This window comes from Mus pahari, chromosome 7, assembly GCF_900095145.1.
Source record: "Mus pahari chromosome 7, PAHARI_EIJ_v1.1, whole genome shotgun sequence".
Classification (NCBI taxonomy): Eukaryota; Metazoa; Chordata; class Mammalia; order Rodentia; family Muridae; genus Mus; species Mus pahari.
The window spans coordinates 76,667,248-76,685,636 of NC_034596.1; the positions used below are offsets into that span (position 1 = coordinate 76,667,248).

The 18,389-nt window shown below is 39.2% G+C and overlaps 1 protein-coding gene across 1 annotated transcript; it reads right to left on the reverse strand.

The window, feature by feature from the left end:
- Positions 1-2,245: 2,245 nt before the first annotated feature.
- Positions 2,246-14,774, reverse strand: LOC110324383 (cytochrome c oxidase assembly protein COX16 homolog, mitochondrial). The gene is made up of 4 exons (XM_021201906.2): positions 14,541-14,774; positions 10,126-10,197; positions 5,404-5,466; positions 2,246-2,790 (listed from the first exon to the last, which is right to left on the reverse strand). The coding sequence occupies exons 1-4, from the start codon at positions 14,607-14,609 to the stop codon at positions 2,674-2,676; spliced, it is 321 nt and encodes a 106-aa protein (XP_021057565.1). The 5' UTR covers positions 14,610-14,774; the 3' UTR covers positions 2,246-2,673.
- Positions 14,775-18,389: the final 3,615 nt, after the last annotated feature.

An 18,389-nucleotide genomic window follows, 5' to 3' on the forward strand; every position in this document is an offset into this window, starting at 1 on the left:
GAGCTGGCTATTGGGGTAGGGGGTAGATGTTAACCATCCTCTGATAAGTATACAAACAGATTGGACCTGTAGTCTTTTTCTTCTTTCTCCTATGGGGGGACTTGGGGGGAGGTCACAAGGGTTGGGGACAGACCTGGGAGGATTAGGAAGTATCTGTTGAGTAGGGTGCATTATGTGAAATTTCCAAATAATCAATAAAAATATTATATCAGAGAAAAAAATAGAAAATCAACTATATTGGGGCAAAATCTTCTGAATGTTCCCTCTCAGTCAGCACATAAATGCCATGGTCCAGAAGGAACTGAGGCTTCATCTCATGCTGGAAACTGAACTTGGTAGTGTAACACTCACCCAGGTAATACTGGTTTTAAAGGTTTGAAGGGATCATGGAACATAGATGAGGCTTGACATTGTTTAGCAGAGCTAGAGTCCCTCAAGGGAGGCAGGAAGAATGAGGGTGCAGATTCAGTTGCAGTACAAGGCCCAGGATTGATGTGGTCATGGAGAGAAATCAAAGCTTGGCACTATGTGGCAGGGTCAGGGAACTTGAAGATAGTCCAGAAGAAGCTGACAGAAGTACAGTAGGAGACCATAGCATTTTAGAGATAGCAGTACCAAGAGAATGGCCAAGGACAGCAACTGTAGAATAGGCATCGGCCTGAGAAAAACTTTGTGTGCTTGCAGTTGGCAGTCCAAAGAAGTAAAGCTAGCTGTCTCAACGTTTTGGAGCCTGGAGGATCATGAAAGGGTCCCAGATATCAAGCATCAAACTTTGTAAACTGTTGAATTTGGATTTGGATTTGGATTTTATTTGATTGTGACTATGCATGCCTTAGTTATTCCCTCTCAGGGTAAAAAAAAGTCTTTAATTTCTTTGTCTTTAGTTTTGTTCTTGTTTTGTCTTACAGGAGCCCACAGAGAGACTTTCAGTATTTCAGATAAATTTTGGGACTTAAAAGAGCCTTTGTAGTTTGAAAGAGATTAGGTACTATTAAAAAAAACTGGACACTTAAAGTGTTGAAAATTTTAAAAGCTATGGGACTTTTAAAAGTTGAAATGTTTCACACTGTCATATGATATTAGCATGACACCATGGACAAAGAAGAAGGGTTGTGGCTTAGGAAGTGCTGTGCAAATTGACAATGGGTAGATTATTACGGTTTGTTTTCATATCAACTAGATCAAACTAGGGTCATCTGAGAAGAAGGAATCATAATCCAGAAAACATCTATATGATTTTTGTAGGCAAGTCTACAGGTAATTTTCTTGAACAACGACTGATGTGGGAGAAATGCCCATTGTAGATGGTGCTAACGTGAGTGATCCTGGGTTATACAAGAAAGGAAGTTGAGTAAGAAATGGGAAGTGCCGGGCATGGTGGCGCTTTAATCCCAGCACTCAGGAGGCAGAGGCAGGCGAATTTCTGAGTTCGAGGCCAGCCTGGTCTACAAAGTGAGTTCCAGGAAAGCCAGAGCTATACAGAGAAACCCTGTCTCAAAATAAAAAAACAAAAACAAAAAAACAAAAAAAAAAAAAAAAAAAAAAAAAAAAAAAAAAAAAAAAAAAAAAAAAACAAAAAAAAAAGAAAAGAAAAGAAAAAAGAAATGAGAAGCAAGCCAGGAAGCTATGTTCCTCCATGGCCTCTGCATCAGTCCCTGCCTTGAGTTCCTCCCCTGACTGAGAGTGTAAGCAAAATAAACCCTTTATTTTCCAAGGTCAGTGTTTTATCACAGCAACAGAAAAGTAACTAAGCCACTAACTTTGAAGTCAGTTTGTAACTATCCATTAAGTAATATTCTAAGAATACTAAAACTAATGTGTTGAAATTAATTAAAATTGATTGAGGGAAAAGTAGGGTGTTTTTATCATTTGGAATAGTTATAGTGGGAATATTTCAGCTAAACCTTCAGGTATTTAGAATTCAGCACTAAGATTACACCAGGTAGAGAATTGAGACTAACTGCTTAAACAGAAGTAAAAGAAGAAAATGAGCTACTGGTTTTAAAAACAAAACTCTTACCTTTCCTACTGTTTTGTTTAAGGATCAGACTACAGGAGATCTAACAAACAAACTGAACCAACTCCCAGACTATGCCAATACACAACACAGCCATTTGATAACCTCAACAAATGTCACATCTTCTTACCATGATGCACTGCATATGAACAGGTTTCAGAGGATGATTTATAAAGTATTAGGAATAAAATACAAGACTATTACTAGATTATGAACACTTATTTATAGGCTTAACATAAAGTTACCATTTTATTGGGAAAATCTGGATCTAAGCCTATGATTTTCATCAGAAACCAAACTGAGATGGCAAAAATGTTCCAGTGACTAGAAAGAGTATGAGTGGGTGGGTAATAGGAAAGTAGAATTCATGGCATGTTATGGAAGCACTAGTAACATTTTTTTATAGATTGGTAGTGGGGTGTGTGTGTGTGTGTGCATGTGCACACGTGCACACATGTGTGTGTTCAATACTACTATTTTCATTTACAAGAGGACTGAAAAGCATACAGACTTATACTTGACTTTTTAATCAAAAATTTCTGCCATCATATTATTCACATCCAGGTTTCCACAGGTCTGGAATCTTCTTCCTACATATCGAGGTGAGAACATTTCATTGAAAAAAAAAACAAAAACAAAACAAAAACTGAGCACAGTCAGGTTGCCTTAGGCTTAAGAGTTTCCGGGTTTCGTCCTTGGAGGAGTTGAGGATCTTCCCAAGGTCTCGGACCTCGAATATTCTTCCAGTTTTCAAAAGTGGAGTCCTTTATTTTCTACAGAGCCACAAAATTAAGCATATTAGTTCAAAAGCCCAGTTGCTTTGACTGACGTTATCACTAAGTGGTGAGGTCAAAAAAAAAAAAAAAAACCTGACAGGCTCAAGAACAAGTTCAGCAAATAGACTCCGAGCCAACCTCAGGGGCTTCCTGGGTTTAGAACTTTACTTGCTTGCTACAGAGAGACATTATATCCGCCTTTCCCCATAATCAGCTCATAGTGGCAGAAGGAGTTTACACTCTGTTTCTAAGAACACAACGAAAGGAAAGAGTAGAAAAACAGGAGTAAATGTGAAGCTGTACTAGTGTAGCAACAGCTGAAAGACTCCTGTGAGTGACAATAGAAAACAGAAGACCTAAGGTGTAGACCCTGGCATCTTCACAAGGAAGAAGACAACCAAAGCCTTGTTTTGCAACCTGGGAAATGACACTGGGCTTCAGAAGTCATTCTCCTCTGGTAACCTGAGAAAAAATATTTATCCTTGGCAGAACCATTCAACTACACTCTGATGTACCATAGCTTCCCTTAGTCTTAAATGTCTCAAGCACAGGGGGGAAGCTGGAGAAAAGGGATAGACAGAAGAGCTCCTTTAACTTCTCCAATAGTCACTTTCTATTCTGAAATAACTGAGGGAAGAAAAAAATACTATGAGATCAATGGGTAATTTATATCCAAAAATGGAGGAAATGGCGTATGTTTTCCTTGATGTTTAGATACAAAGTATTCACCCTTTTATTGAAGACCCATACAATCTCTATCATTAGCACAGGATATCTTGGCATTGTCTCTCTTATAAGTGGTTGCTAAAAGGCAAGATGAAATATTCTATATTCAGCTCTTAACCTTTATGATTCCTAAAAGAACTACACAGAAAAATCTATTCCCAGACAAGCCCTTCACAGCCCTGACTGCCTGCTCAGTGCTCACTCACTTCCTCAAGCAGACAGCCCAAGGCTTCAACAAAGGGCAGGGAAGCAGGAAATGAAAGTGTTTCTCTTGAAAGGGGAAGAGTGTATGTTAAATATATATGGATGCACAAAGTGCTATTAATTCAGCATAAATATTTTCAAGTATGGCTATGAAACTATCTAAAGCAGCAGTTCTCAACATTCCAAATGCCACAAACCATTTATTATAATCTCTCAAGTTGTGGTGATCCCTCAATCATAAAATTATTTTTGTTGCTACTTCCTAACTGTAATTTTGGTACTGTTATGAATAGTAATGTAAATATCTGATATTTCCAGTGGTCTTTAAGGGGTCACAACCCACAGTTTGAGAACTACTTATCTAAAACAACTAAATGGGCTTTTAGTTTGTTTCTTTGTTTGTTTTTTGAGACAGAGTATATATAGCCAAGACTAGCCTTGAACTCACTATGTAGTGTAAGTTGGCTTTGAATTACCAGCAATCCTAGTGTCTTGGTATCTTAGTCAGGGTTTTACTGCTGTGAACAGACACCATGACCAAGGCAACTTTTATAAGGTCAACATTTAATTGGGGCTGTCTTACAGGTTCAGAGGTTCAGTCCATTATTATCAAGGCAGGAGGATGGCAGCATCCTGGCGTACATGGTACAGGAAGAGCTGAAAGTTCTATATCTTCATCTGAAGGCTGCTAGGAGAAGGCTGACTTCCAGGCAGCTAGGATGAGGGTCTTAAAGCCCACACTCACAGTGATACACCTACTCCAATAAGGCCACACCTACACCAACAACTATTAGGAGGCTACACATCCTAATAGTGCCACTCCCTAGGCCGAGCATATACAAACCATCAAGCTTGGCCTTCCTAAATACTGGCATAGCAAACATGTACCACCATTCCTGGCAAAAGTAATCACCATTATCTAGATATGTTAAGGTATACATGCTTATTAGAATTTAAAATAATTCTTAAGATGTGAGACAAAATTGACAAGACAGAATCATGGGAAAATACTGCGTTTAGGGGCCATTTACAGGAAAGACTCCTTGTAGAAAATCTACAAAATGTATGTTTGGCTGCATGTCAGGTTGTACACACATGTTAGGCAAGACTCAAGCCTCACTGTCTAATACCCAGTGCTATAGGACTTATTGAGGAGCACAGGACATAGTGAGGAGATGTGTTAAGAACTGGTCTTCAACCAGTCTCCAACCTTCCAAGTACACACCTCCTTTCAGGATTCTCTTACTACCCTGACATCCAGTTAAGACACTAAAGAACAAAACTTTGACTCAGCCCCAAATTTAAAACCAAACCCTGGCAACACCCATGTGTGTGTGTGTGTGTGTGTGTGTGTGTGTGTGTGTGTGTGTGTGTGTGTATTGGGGGGAGGCATTTAAAAATGAGGCTTACTGAGTTACTGGGCACAGGAAGCAAAAGAGCTTGTCCCCAGACTCTCCTCTACCAAACCAAACAACCAAAGCTTACAGATATGAAGTGCTGCACTGGTGACGCTTACCTGGAAAACTCCCCAGCACTTCTGTTTCCAAATTTAAGATAATTTACCAAATCCTGCAAACTCAGATTAAATTTATTTTTCTTCACTATTAATTTATCTTGAGAAACAGAACCAGTCATGACTAATGAGAATGTTACAAAACATAGAATATTAACATACTATACCTCATACTCTGATTCTAAAGTTATTTTATTCACTTTCAATTTTTTCTCCAATTCAGGATCAATCTGTAGAAAAGAAAAAAATAACATATTTCATTTAATTCTTTTATATTCATTTTTCACTTTATTTTTTTTTTCATTTTTTACTTTTAAAAGTCATAGGAGAGCAGAGACTAAAGGAAAGGCCATCCAGAGACATGCCCCACCTGGGGACACCAAACCCTGACACTGTTGTTGATGCCAAAAAGTGCTTGCTGATAGGAGCCTGGTATAGCTGTCTCCTGAGAGGCTCTGATAGCACCTGACTAATATAAATGCAGATTCTCACAGTAACCATCAGACTGAGCCCAGGGACCTCAGTGAAAGAGTTGGGGGAAGGACTGAAGGAGCTGAAGGGATTTGCAGCCCCATAGGAAGAACAACAATACCAACTAACTGGACTCCCCACCCCCCACCCCGCAACCCCACCAGAGCTCCCAGGGACTAAGCCACCAACCAAACAGTACACATGAGTGGGCCCATGGCTCCAGCTGCTTTTGTAGCATAGGAAGGCCTTATCCGGAATTGGAGAGGAGGCCCTTGGTCCTGTGGAAGTTTGATGCCCTAGCATAGTAGGATGCTAGAGCAGTAAGGCAGGAGTGGGTGGGTAGGTGAGGGAGCACCCTCTAGAGGATGGGGAATTTGCAGAGGGGAGAACAGGAAGGGGAACAACATTTAAAATGTAAATAAATAAAATAACCAATAAAGAAAAGAGAGAGAGATTATATAATCTCAAAAAAAAAGTCATAGGAGAGCTGAGCCTGGTGGCACATGCCTTTAATTCCAGCACAAAGGAGGCAGAAATAGAAGATCTCTACGAATCTGAGATCAGCCTGCTCTCATGAGACCTAGGCCAGCAAAGGACATAGTGAGACCCTGTCCAAACAAACAAACAAAGTCATAGGAAAAATAGATAAGAAAGTTCAGCCAATTTAAAGCATATGTCAAAATCTCTAATATCAACTGTGATAATTAATGCATAGTGAAAACTAATACATAACTCCAGACACTGATATACACTGAGGAATTGTCTCCTAGTTATTTGGCATGTACATATACTGTTTAATGCTCACAAAACCTATAAGAAAAACATAAATTTCATCATCATTACTATGTGCATAGAAAGCAGGACAAAGGAAGTTGAATAACTTGTGAAAGACATGTGTGTTGGTATTAAACATTGGTCCTCTGCCTCCAGAGGCAGCAGTATTCACCTACCGCCAATGTAGATTTTGTAGTACAAAAATATTTAAAATATTACTTTATAATGCACTTGAAAATAAAAGAACCTTTTCCATAGACCAAATAGAGTTAGAAATTTAGAGTTCCATAGTGGCACACTGAGACTCATGTCTATTACCTGTGTGTTACCAAAAAAAAAAAAAAAGAAAAGAAAAAAAGAAAAAAAGAATGTACCTGGTGAAATAAACAAGACCCAGTACATAGACTTACTGAGTGTGAGTGACTTAACAGAGCCTATGAACAAAGTGATGAGCCAGGGGTTTAATCCCAGAAATCCACTAGAATGATATATGATAGAGACAAATATGACAAATCAAAAAAGGATAAATTATGACAAGTAGATCTAAAAATCCCAACTCATGGGGCTGGAGAGATGGCTCAGCAGTTGAGAGCACTGACTGCTCTTCTGAAGGTCCTGAGTTCAAATCCCAACAACCACATGGTGGCTCACAACCATCTGTAATGAGATCTGATGCCCTCTTCTGGTATGTCTGAAGACCACTACAGTATACTCACATATAATAAATAAAGTAAAAATTTAAAAGAAAAAATTCCAACACATATATATGTACCTGAGCTTCCAGAATTATATCAGTGCTATTGGTCATGTGCCATTTCTGCCTTATCAGCAAACACTATCCTATTGTATAACACTTCCATAAGCTATCTTCTCATGCTTCCATTTTCTATTTAAAGTGAGATTTAAAACAAAATAAATAGATAAATAAATAAAATAAAAAAGCTCAATTAAGTCTTCAGAGCTGAGAATTAGAGTTGAAAGTCATTTTCCCTCCACTGCACTTGCCAAGCCTAGAACAAGTATAGAATCATAACCAAGGGTTAGCGTTACAGCCAGCTATCTCATGCTTGTGCTCATGTATGAAATTTATATAAATAAATAAATAAGGAGAGAAAGTAAAAAGAGGATTATTAGAAATGTGCATTGGGAACGAAGAAAGGAAGAAGTGGGAGATAAGAAAGGGTACTAGGAGTGTGGTGGTTTGAATATGGTTGGCCCATAGGAAGCAGCACTATTAGGAGGTGTGGCCTTGTTGGAGTAGTGTGGCCTTATTGGAGGAATTGTGTCACTTTGGGTATGGGCTTTAAGGTCCTATGCTCAAGCCAGGACTCAGCTCAGGCCCAAGTGTTAAGGGCACCAGACCCCACTCTGCCTGCCAAGAAAAAAAAAAAAAGATAAACTGTTTCTGAAGGAAAGCAGTATCATCTAACCTTTACAGTCACCTATAAGCAATAATCAATATTTAGGCATATTTAAAGATAAAATCATACAGTAAAAAACGAAGACAACGGATAATTATATCCTTATGGGAGATGGGACTTTTTAAGTAATCATAATTCACAAAGTGTTTAAGTTACCCAAAAAATGGATAAAATAGGGCATTATGAAAAATTTCTCTAGAGTACAGAAATACATAATAAAAGAATTAAGTGAACAGTTTAGAAGTAAAAAATATGTACTAAATTACAGTTAAAAGAACAGGGTTAGTAAGAAATTCATCATAACAAAAGACAGATTTAGTAATTAGAAGGTAAAACAGCAGAGAGAATCCAGGGATGAGTATATACACAAAAAGAGTTAAATGTAGATTAATAATATATTCTGCAGTGCATATAGGCCATGAACTTACACATAGTTTAATAGTACACTCTACAGCTCTTATAGCTAATGAACTTAGGCATAGTTCAATAGTACACTTTATAAATCTTAAAGTCCCATGTAGGAAGCAGAAAGAAAACTGAGGTAAAAACAAAAAAATTTTTTTATAAAACATCAATCTTTTGTTTTATGTATTCCATGGTTTTGCTTAAAATCCTCAAAGAATCCAAATGACAGTTTGAAACTCCAGGGTTTCTTTCCACATTAGAGTACCTAAGAGCTAAGGAAAGCATTTCTTGCTTCCGTGATTCAATATCAATCCCTCTCCTTCTCCCTCATTGTGCTGGAAGTCAAACCCAGGGCTTGCTGGATGTTAAGCAAGTACTCTACCACTCAGTTTGATCCACAGGCCAAGGAATCACTGTGTATAAAGTAATAGAAACTTAGACCCTTGATAAGACTGAACAAGGCCAACTGTGTTCCTGCTGGACAAAAACATATCTAGTATCAGAACTTCCCGTTGGTCACCACTATATTTAGTTCCACCTCATAAGGAAAAATGGAATTTTAATAAGTTTTGTAGATCAGTCAAATAAATAATATAAGTAAGTGTGGTGTATGCACAAGCTAAATCAACATTTACTATTTGAGGTTAAATATTGGTGCTTTCAGATGAACCAGTTTAGGATTGATTTGTACTTGCCTGTTTCTTCCTGGACATGTGGGATTCACTCTTCTTATGTGTTTTCATCCCCATATCCAATATAATCAACTGCAATTTCTTTTTGCATATTGTGCAGTCTGCTGTTTTGGTTAACTCCCTAATCTAGTTGTATGTGCCCTTTTCATCTGTCATTAAAGTAACAGGATTACTTAGTTTTCTTTTCTAGTGATGTCTGGATCATATCAGCACTATTATTATGATTATTCTCATTTTCATTATCTGTTCTTGAAAATAGGGTACCAATATTTACATTAAATATTAAACTAGTACTCACTTGTTACAAAGCACAAGATAAATAGGCATATCAATGACTGTCCTATTCACATGTACTTAAACTACATACTTAGTTATAGAACTTGGTGGGGATACAGCAATGGAGAGTTCATTATCACAGTGAACAATGCTTGTTCCAGCATATAATGGTATATTATATATTATTTAGAAAAGTCTTTAAATATCAGGTATGTGTTCCCTCTCCCCAAATTACAACACATTTCTCAATTAATGAACCAGACATCTTATGTAACAGACAGTGCAAATTTGAGAGTGAATGTGTAATTACAGAGGGTAAAAATCCTAGCTCTGTCCTGGCATATACACATGACTGTATGCAGGATAGTACTGCTTCCTGGACCTTTGTTTCAACACCTGTAAAACGGAGGTCCTAGTATACTCCTACAATAATACAGATGCTATAAAAAGATAGGTATCTTCATTTATAATAAAATATTTTATTTTAGTATCAGTTACCAATGAGAAATGACAATATATTTATAAAATTACTGGCAGTTACAATAGAATAGCTAATTTATAATTAGAGAGGAAAACTATTGAACTGTGTTCTTTAATTCCATAAGAATCCAAAAACCACTACATCTGAGAATATTTGGGGAGAGAAACAACAATATTACAAGTAAATACTGAGAACTTTTCCTGAATGTTTGATATGATTCACTTGCATGGACTCACATTAGTGATATTTTAAACAAGAAAAGGTGCAAAGACCAGCTATTGGGTTTGCAAGACAAGACAGATTAAAACTGCTAAGTAAAATGAGCATGAAATTCTCTTACACAAGTCAAACACCAATTATAGTTCTTACCTTAATTGTCACAGCATCATACCGGATTTGTGAAAATTCACGAAGACCAAAAGAGCCTCCAACAACCAGCAACTGAAATAAAGGAAGGGAACAGCTACATGAACTAGAAGGGCAACCCTGACTAGCTACATTCAGTTAAACAATGCCTTAGAGTATAAACAACCTATAGATTATATTTCCTAGAAAATTATTACTCATTTCTTAAAAAGTAGATGTGGTGGGGGTTACCTTCAAAGGCATTCCAGTGACACCTGAAACCTGAACAAATAGTAAACCCTAAATACACTGTTTTCTTTCTATACATAAATACATATAGCAAAGTTTAATTTTCAAAATAGGCACAATAAGATTAGCAACAATAACTAGTAATAAAGTACAATGGTAATATATTATAATAAATGCCATTTAAAGCTTATGAATTACTTACATCTGAAATAATCCATGGGATTTCTTTCTCTCTCTCTCTTTTTTTTTGGTTTTGTTTTGTTTGGTTTGGGTTTTTTTGTTTTGATAACAACAGACAAGATGCATCAAGTGAAATGTCAGTAAAGGAGGCCACTATACTATCCTGGAAAAATTATAAGATTGTAACTGATGTTATAAATCAATACTACATATGTATTTGACTTTTCTTGTTTACCTTTTTTTTTTCTTTTGAGACAGAGTGTGTTGATTTGAATAAGAATGGCCCCACATGCTCATATATTTGAATGCTTAGTCATCAGGGATTCACACTCTTTGAAGGATTAGGAGGTGTGGCCTTGATGGAGAAGTATCTCACTGAGGGTGGCCTTTGAGGTGTCAGAGCCTAGACAGCTCTCTCTTCCTGCTGCCTGCAGGTCTAGATGTAGAACTCTCCTATTATTTCCCCAGCAGCATGTCTGCCTGCATGCCACTGTGCTCCTTGCCATGAAGGCAATGGACTGAACCTCTGAAACTGTGAGCCAGCCCCAATTAAATGTTTGCCCTTGAAAGAGTTGCCTTCCCTTCCATGGTCATGGTGTCTCTTCACAGCAATAGAAACCAACTAAGGCACAGGGGCTCATTAACCAAGACCCTGAACTTGGTATGTGCCTTGAACTACTGATTCCCCTGCTTCCAAACTCAAGAGGAAATAAAAACACACCCAACCTACTGTTAAATAGTTTGGAGTGGACCTGTCTCTGTACTTAAAACCCTTTAGAGATTTATGTAACTTTAGACGGTAAATCAACTAACTGACCAAACCAAATCAAAAACCACAAACGTCTATCCAATTAAGTAATTTTTGTATGCTTTTGTTTGTTTGTTTGTTTGTCTATAAATATTTCCTGCCGATGTAGCAGGACAGAACTCTTGAAACCTCTTTGGGTTCTGAGTGCCGTTTGATTCATGAGTCTTCTTTGATCACACAGAATCAGTAAAATGTGTTTTGCTTGAAGTTTTTATTTTTTTAAGATTTGTGTAGTATTTGTGCATGCATCCATATATTCATGCATGCATGCTTATGTGTACATGTGAACGTATGTGACTACTAATGTGCCAGTACGTGCAAGTGACTGTGGAGGTCAGAAGAGGGCATCAGATACCCTGGAGCTGGAGTTATAAGCAGTCATGAACACCCAGATACAGTTGCTGGGAAACTCTAGTGCTCTGAAAGAGCAGCCAAGTACTCTTAATCAGGGAACCACCTCTCATCCCTTGAGTTTCTAATACTGTAACTACACAGGGTACACCTGGGAATAAAACTCTGGCCTTGTCTGTAGAATTTCTTTCAACTTCATGACTTTACAAAATTTGGCATTTGGAAACAGTACCTCTTATTTTCTTAACAAATTATAAAGGAGTCTTGCAGCATGTGCCCCATTTTTCTGTATGAAGAGACCCTTTCAGAGAGCTTCCAAGCTGCTATTTTACCAAAGAGTGAGCCAGCTATAATCCTCACATCAGAGATAAATAAGCTAAGCCAATTAGGGGCAAAAAGCTTGATATCCATATCGCTGCTTAAATAATTAAATAGAAAAAGTATAGGGCCGGGCGTGGTGGCGCACGCCTTTAATCCCAGCACTTGGGAGGCAGAGGCAGGTGAATTTCTGAGTTCGAAGCCAGCCAGGACAGCCAGGGCTACACAGAGAAACTAAATAAATAAATCTTAAAAAAAAAAAAAAAAAAAAAAAAAAAAAAAAAAAAAAAAAAAAAAGGTATAAAAACATAAAATAGAAATTTAAAATTTGAAGTTCATAAAAGCAACAAAACTTCACTGTTGTAACTTGTAACTTCAAAACTTCTGACAAAAAGAAAATGAAAAAACCAACCTAGATAAACTCAGAAGGTAACAAACGGGAAGAGCATCTGTGATGCATGTCCCTGCGTGCACACGCGCGTGCACACATACACAGGCTGAAGGGGGAAAAGAAAAGCAGAACAAAAACAAATCATTGAGAAACAACATCAGATGTAGAATCTCTGTTCACTAGATTCGTGGGCCAGTCAGAGGAGCTGCTCTGCTCTCTGAAAGGGTTTCTGCATCAGAAAAATGAGGCATATGCTTTTCTTCTAAGAACATTCTCACCTCCTGTTTCCTCTCTTGCAATCTAGAGATTCACCTCTTAGGTTTTAGGGCCCTTCATTAACCACCATGATTTCTAGGTAAACAGCAGCCACAATAAATATTTGTATTTAACAATTATACATATAAAATATTCTTAGCTACTTTTTAAAAAATGCTATTTGGGATATATAAGACTAAATGAAAATGGCTGCTTTTATACATAATACAATATATAATTATATATACATATATATATATTTAATATGTAACAATAGTAATTAAAGAAGAGTAGTAAAATTGAAAGGGAGAAAGGAGGCCAGGTGTGGTGGCGCACGCCTTTAATCCCAGCACTTGGGAGGCAGAGGCAGGTGGATTTCTGAGTTCAAGGCCAGCCTGGTCTACTGAGTGAGTTCCAGGACAGCCAGGGCTACACAGAGAAACCCTGTCTCGAAAAACCAAAAAAAAAAAAAAAAAAAGAAAGGGAGAAAGGAATCACAGGAGAAGTTGAGGGGCAGAGGTAGAGATGAAAAGGATGTAAGTAAACACAGTGCTTATCTATTAAATCTATATATTAATTTTAAATAAAAAGAATGCTAATTTGCATAAACACGATGTGTGTGTGCATAAAGCAAACAGAAATGAACGACTAGCTCTCTGTGTGTGTGTGTGTGTGTGTGTGTGTGTGTGTGTGTGTGTAAAGGTTATAATGAATAACTTCATGTGAAGAACTTGTGTTTGTTACATGACTGGAGGGTTCCTTACTGTGCACACAGGACTATGCGTTATAAAACTGAAAAGGAGAACCCCAGAACTCAGAGGAGGATTTCTCAAATTGGGCATAGAAAGTGCTCTTTGCTTAACTTGTGGAAGGGCATCTGGAAAAGAGATTAGGCTTAAGAGTTTGTTCTAGACAGAGCTCCAGAATATGCCTTCATAAGACCGATATGACCACTTAAAAACTGACCAAGAAAGGAAGTTCCATGTGTAACGGAGCCTTTTTCCTGCTGGTTAGCTCCAAAAATAGGGCAGGGTACTAAGTCTACATAGAAAGGCTCGCCCTGAGATTTTTTTTTTCTTTCCATAACATCTTGACGTTTATAATTTTGAAAGAAAATCAAATTGGCTCCCATAGTGATAGATGGTGTTTGCAAGTCAGTAGCAACATCCGTGTTTTTGAACGGCAGAGGAACTTGCAGAAAAAAAATTTATACATGCCTTGTCTACATAAATTGCTGTCATTTTATAAAAACGAACGCTTACGCCAAAAGTCTTAAAGCAGATTGCAGAGTTCCCTAATTATCAAAACAAAATCTAGATACATCAAAGACGACTTAAAAAAAATATTACGTTTCTAAAAATCAACCTTTCTTTTAGCACTTCAAAAGGCACAAAAGGCACTTCACACGTGCCAAGAACCACACCAAGAAAACTGTCTTGTATTTTTAAAAGCTTTTGTTTATTTTCTTTTATATCGGAGTATGCTAAAGCAAATTAACTGAACAATGATCAAACAACAAATTGTGAGCATAACTATTATAAATGAATGTCATTATTAAAGAAGACATTTGATCAGTCTTCTTGCAAAATCTCAACATCTAACCCAGGAAAGCTACCGTAAAACGGGGATAGTAACAACACGCGTGTTCACGAAGGGAAAGGAAACGGGGGCGGGGGGACCCGAGGTACACTTTTGAGCGTGAACTAAGAAAAACAAAAACCTCAAAGCTCGGGGGGGGCTCCCAGTTCCTTCCTAGCACAGACACTCCCACCCACGCCACCCCCAGTCAGCAGTTTCCGGAAGACAGCACCAACACGCCACTCAGCCAAAGAGGGCCCGCCCCTTCCGGACTCGCAGCCCCGCTCCGTTCCTGCCACAGCCGCTCACCAACATGGGAACTCCGTAGCGAAGGGTCTTGTTCTTACGCAGAGCGCGCAGCACAGCGGGCGCAATCATGGCAGAAGGTGTGGCCTGCTTAGTTAATCGCCAACAGAGCGAGCCCAGCACGGCCCCGAACTCCTCAGGCGAAGCTGTAGACTCAGCGTCAGCTTTGGCTGCCAGGTCCACTCCTGCTAAGCCTCCCGGAGTCAAACGGAAACGATTGGCCTTAACACACTCCTGCTTCCTCCCTCCCCCGGAAGTCGGGGCTACTGAGCTCTGGTTCCGTGACCTCGGGAAACGCCGGGTACAATTGGGTTTTTCGATTTGGAAAATATGTAATTCGCATAATCTGGGTCTTGACGGGCGGCCTGTGACTCAAGAAAAAGGGCGGGGTTGGTTTTTAAGCTAATGCACAAGTAGCACCAGGTTAATGAAGACATTTTAAGTCGTGGCTCATCAGTTGTAACTGAACTTTTAAAAAATTTTTATTGGTTATTTTATTTATTTACATTTCAAATGTTATCCCCCGTCCCGGTTTCCGCTCCGCAAACCTATCCTACTCCTTACCCCCTGCTTCTTTGAGGGTGCTCCCCCACCCACTCGCACCTCACCGCCTTAGCATTCTCCTACACTGGGGCATAGAGCCTTCAGAGGACCAAGGGCTTCCCACTCCCATTGATGCCAGATAAGGCGATCCTCTGCTACATATGCAGCTGGAGCCATAGGTCCCTCCACTCGTAATCTTTGGTTGGTGGTTTAGTCCCTGGGAGCTCTGGGGAATATGATTGGTTGTTCTTCCTATGGGGTGGCAAATCCCTTCCCTGTGCTCAGTCCAATGGTTGGCTGTGAGCATCCACATCTGTATAGGTAAGGCTCTAGCAGAGCCTCTCAGGAGACAGCTTATCAGGCTCCTTGCAGCAAGCACTTCTTGGCATCAGCAATAGTGATGGCTGTATGGTTATTGATCAATAGGTTTGGTAGCTGCATATGGGATGGATCCCCAAGTAGGGCAGTCTCTGATGGCCTTTCCTTCAGTCTTTACTCCACTCTTTGTCCCTCTATTTCCTTTAGACAGGAGCATTTCTGGATTAAAATTTTTGAGAGAGGTGGGTGAACCATCCCTCAACTGGGGGTCACGTCTAACCTCTGGATATGGTCTCTACAGGTTCTCCCTCCCTTTTTTGGGTATTTCAGCTAATGTCATCCCCATTGGGTCCTGGGGGCCTCTTGCTTTCCTGATATCTGGGACTTTGTTGGCTACCTCCTGTTCGTCATCTCCCATTGTAACACACCTTTCTGTTCAATTCCCTGATCCTGGCTCTGTACATCTCCTGTCTCTTCCCACCTGATCCTGCCCCCCCCCCGTTTCTTCTCCTGTTCCTTTATTCCTCCCAAGTCCTTCCCACCCTCTACCTCCCATGATTATTTTGTTCCCTCTTCTAAGTAGGACTAAAGCATCCACACTTTGGTCTTCCTTCTTGAGCTTTATATGGTCTGTAAGTTTTATCATGAATATCCCAAGCTTTTTATTTCCAAGTAGGTTTACTCCAGTTTTATTTAGTTAAAACAAGTTACAATTAGGTTGTTAGCACAAAACTAGAAAACTCTTACTCCTTTATGCATATTCTCTGATAAAAGTGATCACACGTGCTCTCTAGGGTATTTCCAGTATCATCTTGTTTTCTATGGGGTGTGAGCTATAGGGTAAATGAGGCCACATAACTGCCCCTCTCCTGGTCATACCCTCCCACAATCCTTCCCCCTTCCATCCCCTTCTCCTCTGAGAGGGTAGCCCCCCTCTGGGTATCCACCCACCCTGGCACATCAAGTCTCTTCCTCTCCCACTGAAGCCAGATAAGGCAGCCCAGCTAGAAGAACAGAAGAATATATCCCACATACAGGAAACAGCTTTTGGGATAGCCCCTGCTCCAGTAGTTTGGGAAAGATCAAGCTGCACATCTGTTACATATGTACAAGGAAGCCTAGTTCCAGCCTGTGCATATTCTTAAGCCTTCATGCTTGCACAGCAAGCACATTCCCTACTGAGCCTTCTATGAATACAGAATATGCTAATGCATATTTTAGAGCCAGTCTTTAAATATGTCATGGTTTCCCATTTAGGACTCAAACTGATCAACATTTGAAGAATTTCTTCCATTTTTATTAGTTCAGATGAACCTGGTTAGGTTTACAATTTTTAGTAATGTGACCAAGAGCCCAATATGGACAGGTCTGGGGTTGTTTTGGCAACTAGTAATGGAACATACAGTATTTTAGCCACCTATGGACTGCATATAAGACAGAAGTTCTTGAAAATTTTAATAACTGAAAATTCCCATAGACTAATATTTTTACTAAATATTTTTATGTTTACATATATGAAGGTTTAATAGCATGCTACATGAATTTAAATCTTAGAACAGACTATACCTTCTAGGTTTGCCTACATAGTTTATGATGTCACAGGATTGGCAGTACACTGTATTACTAGTAAATAATGCATAACCATAAAACTTTATTGGAATAGAGCCATATCTTTTTAATATTCATTGTTCTTTTCAGGCTATAAATGCAGGCCTAAAACATTTTAAAATTATTTCTCTCCCTTCTGCTCTCTCTCTTCCTCCCCTTCTCCTCTCCTCCCTCCCTCCCTCCCCGTCTCTCTTCTCTTGTGTGTGTGTGTCTGTGTCTGTGTGTGTGTGGAGGGGGGGGGGGTAGGAGTTATTGTCCTGGTGCTGGAGTGATGGTTAGAGAACATCTTGGGAGAGTCAGATGTCTTCCACCATGTGGGTTCCAGGAATCACTCGGGTCCTCAAGCTTGGTAAAAGGTCCCTTTACGTGATGAGGCATCTCACCACCCTAGTCGTTTACTAGACTTTCTGAGTCTGAAGTAAACTACCAGGTTTGGTAACAAAACAGCTGTGCATCTGGAACAAGTTTATCATCCTTAACCATTGACTTATTTCACCTATAAAAATGTAACTATTCAAACTACCTTGTAGTTTTGAGAGTTTAATACTAGGAAAGTGCAGTAGAACACAGTATCTAGCACCTAGAAAGTAGGTGATTATTAGCACCTAGAAGAGTGTTCTGATTATGATGAAGACTCTGAAGCCAGACTGCATGGCTTTAAACTTTAGCTGACATTAAGTAACTGTGTGACCTGGGCAAGTTTCTTAACCTGTCTATGCCTTGTTCATCTCATTGTAAAACGGACATAGCAGCTTCTCCAAGTGTTTTCTGAGCCTAAAGTGAAATGTTAAGGGCTTAGGATAATAGCTAGAACACTGGTCAGCACTCAGGAATTGTTAGAAATTCTATCACAGTGCTGAGTCCTAGTGTCGGCCTCTTTTGTAAAGTAAGCCTCAAAATTATGTTTATTTCCCCTTCCCATTGTCCCATCAGAGGTATTGATTTAAGATGACAGAAAAATAAGGAAATACTTAATAGTCTTCCAAAGAAAAAAATCCAAGACTGTAAATGTTCAATAAGTTCAATAGGTCTTTATTGAATGTCATAGTTCAAGAGGCAAGTCTGGAAACACTGGTATCAAACAGTGAGCTTGAAACAGGATCACTGATGAATTGGTGATGATTACTAGTTAATGTGATTTATGTCTACTTGCTTTCCAAGTAGCTCTCAGGCATGTGACCTGTGAAACAGCTGCTGTTTACATACAAGGATCCAAGGGGATATAAGAATCATAAGAATCAGAGCAGAGAGCCGGGCGTGGTGGCGCACACCTTTAATCCCAACACTTGGGGGGCAGAGGCAGGCAGATTTCTGAGTTCGAGGCCAGCCTGGTCTACAGAGTGAGTTCCAGGACAGCCAAGGCTACACAGAGAAACCCTGTCT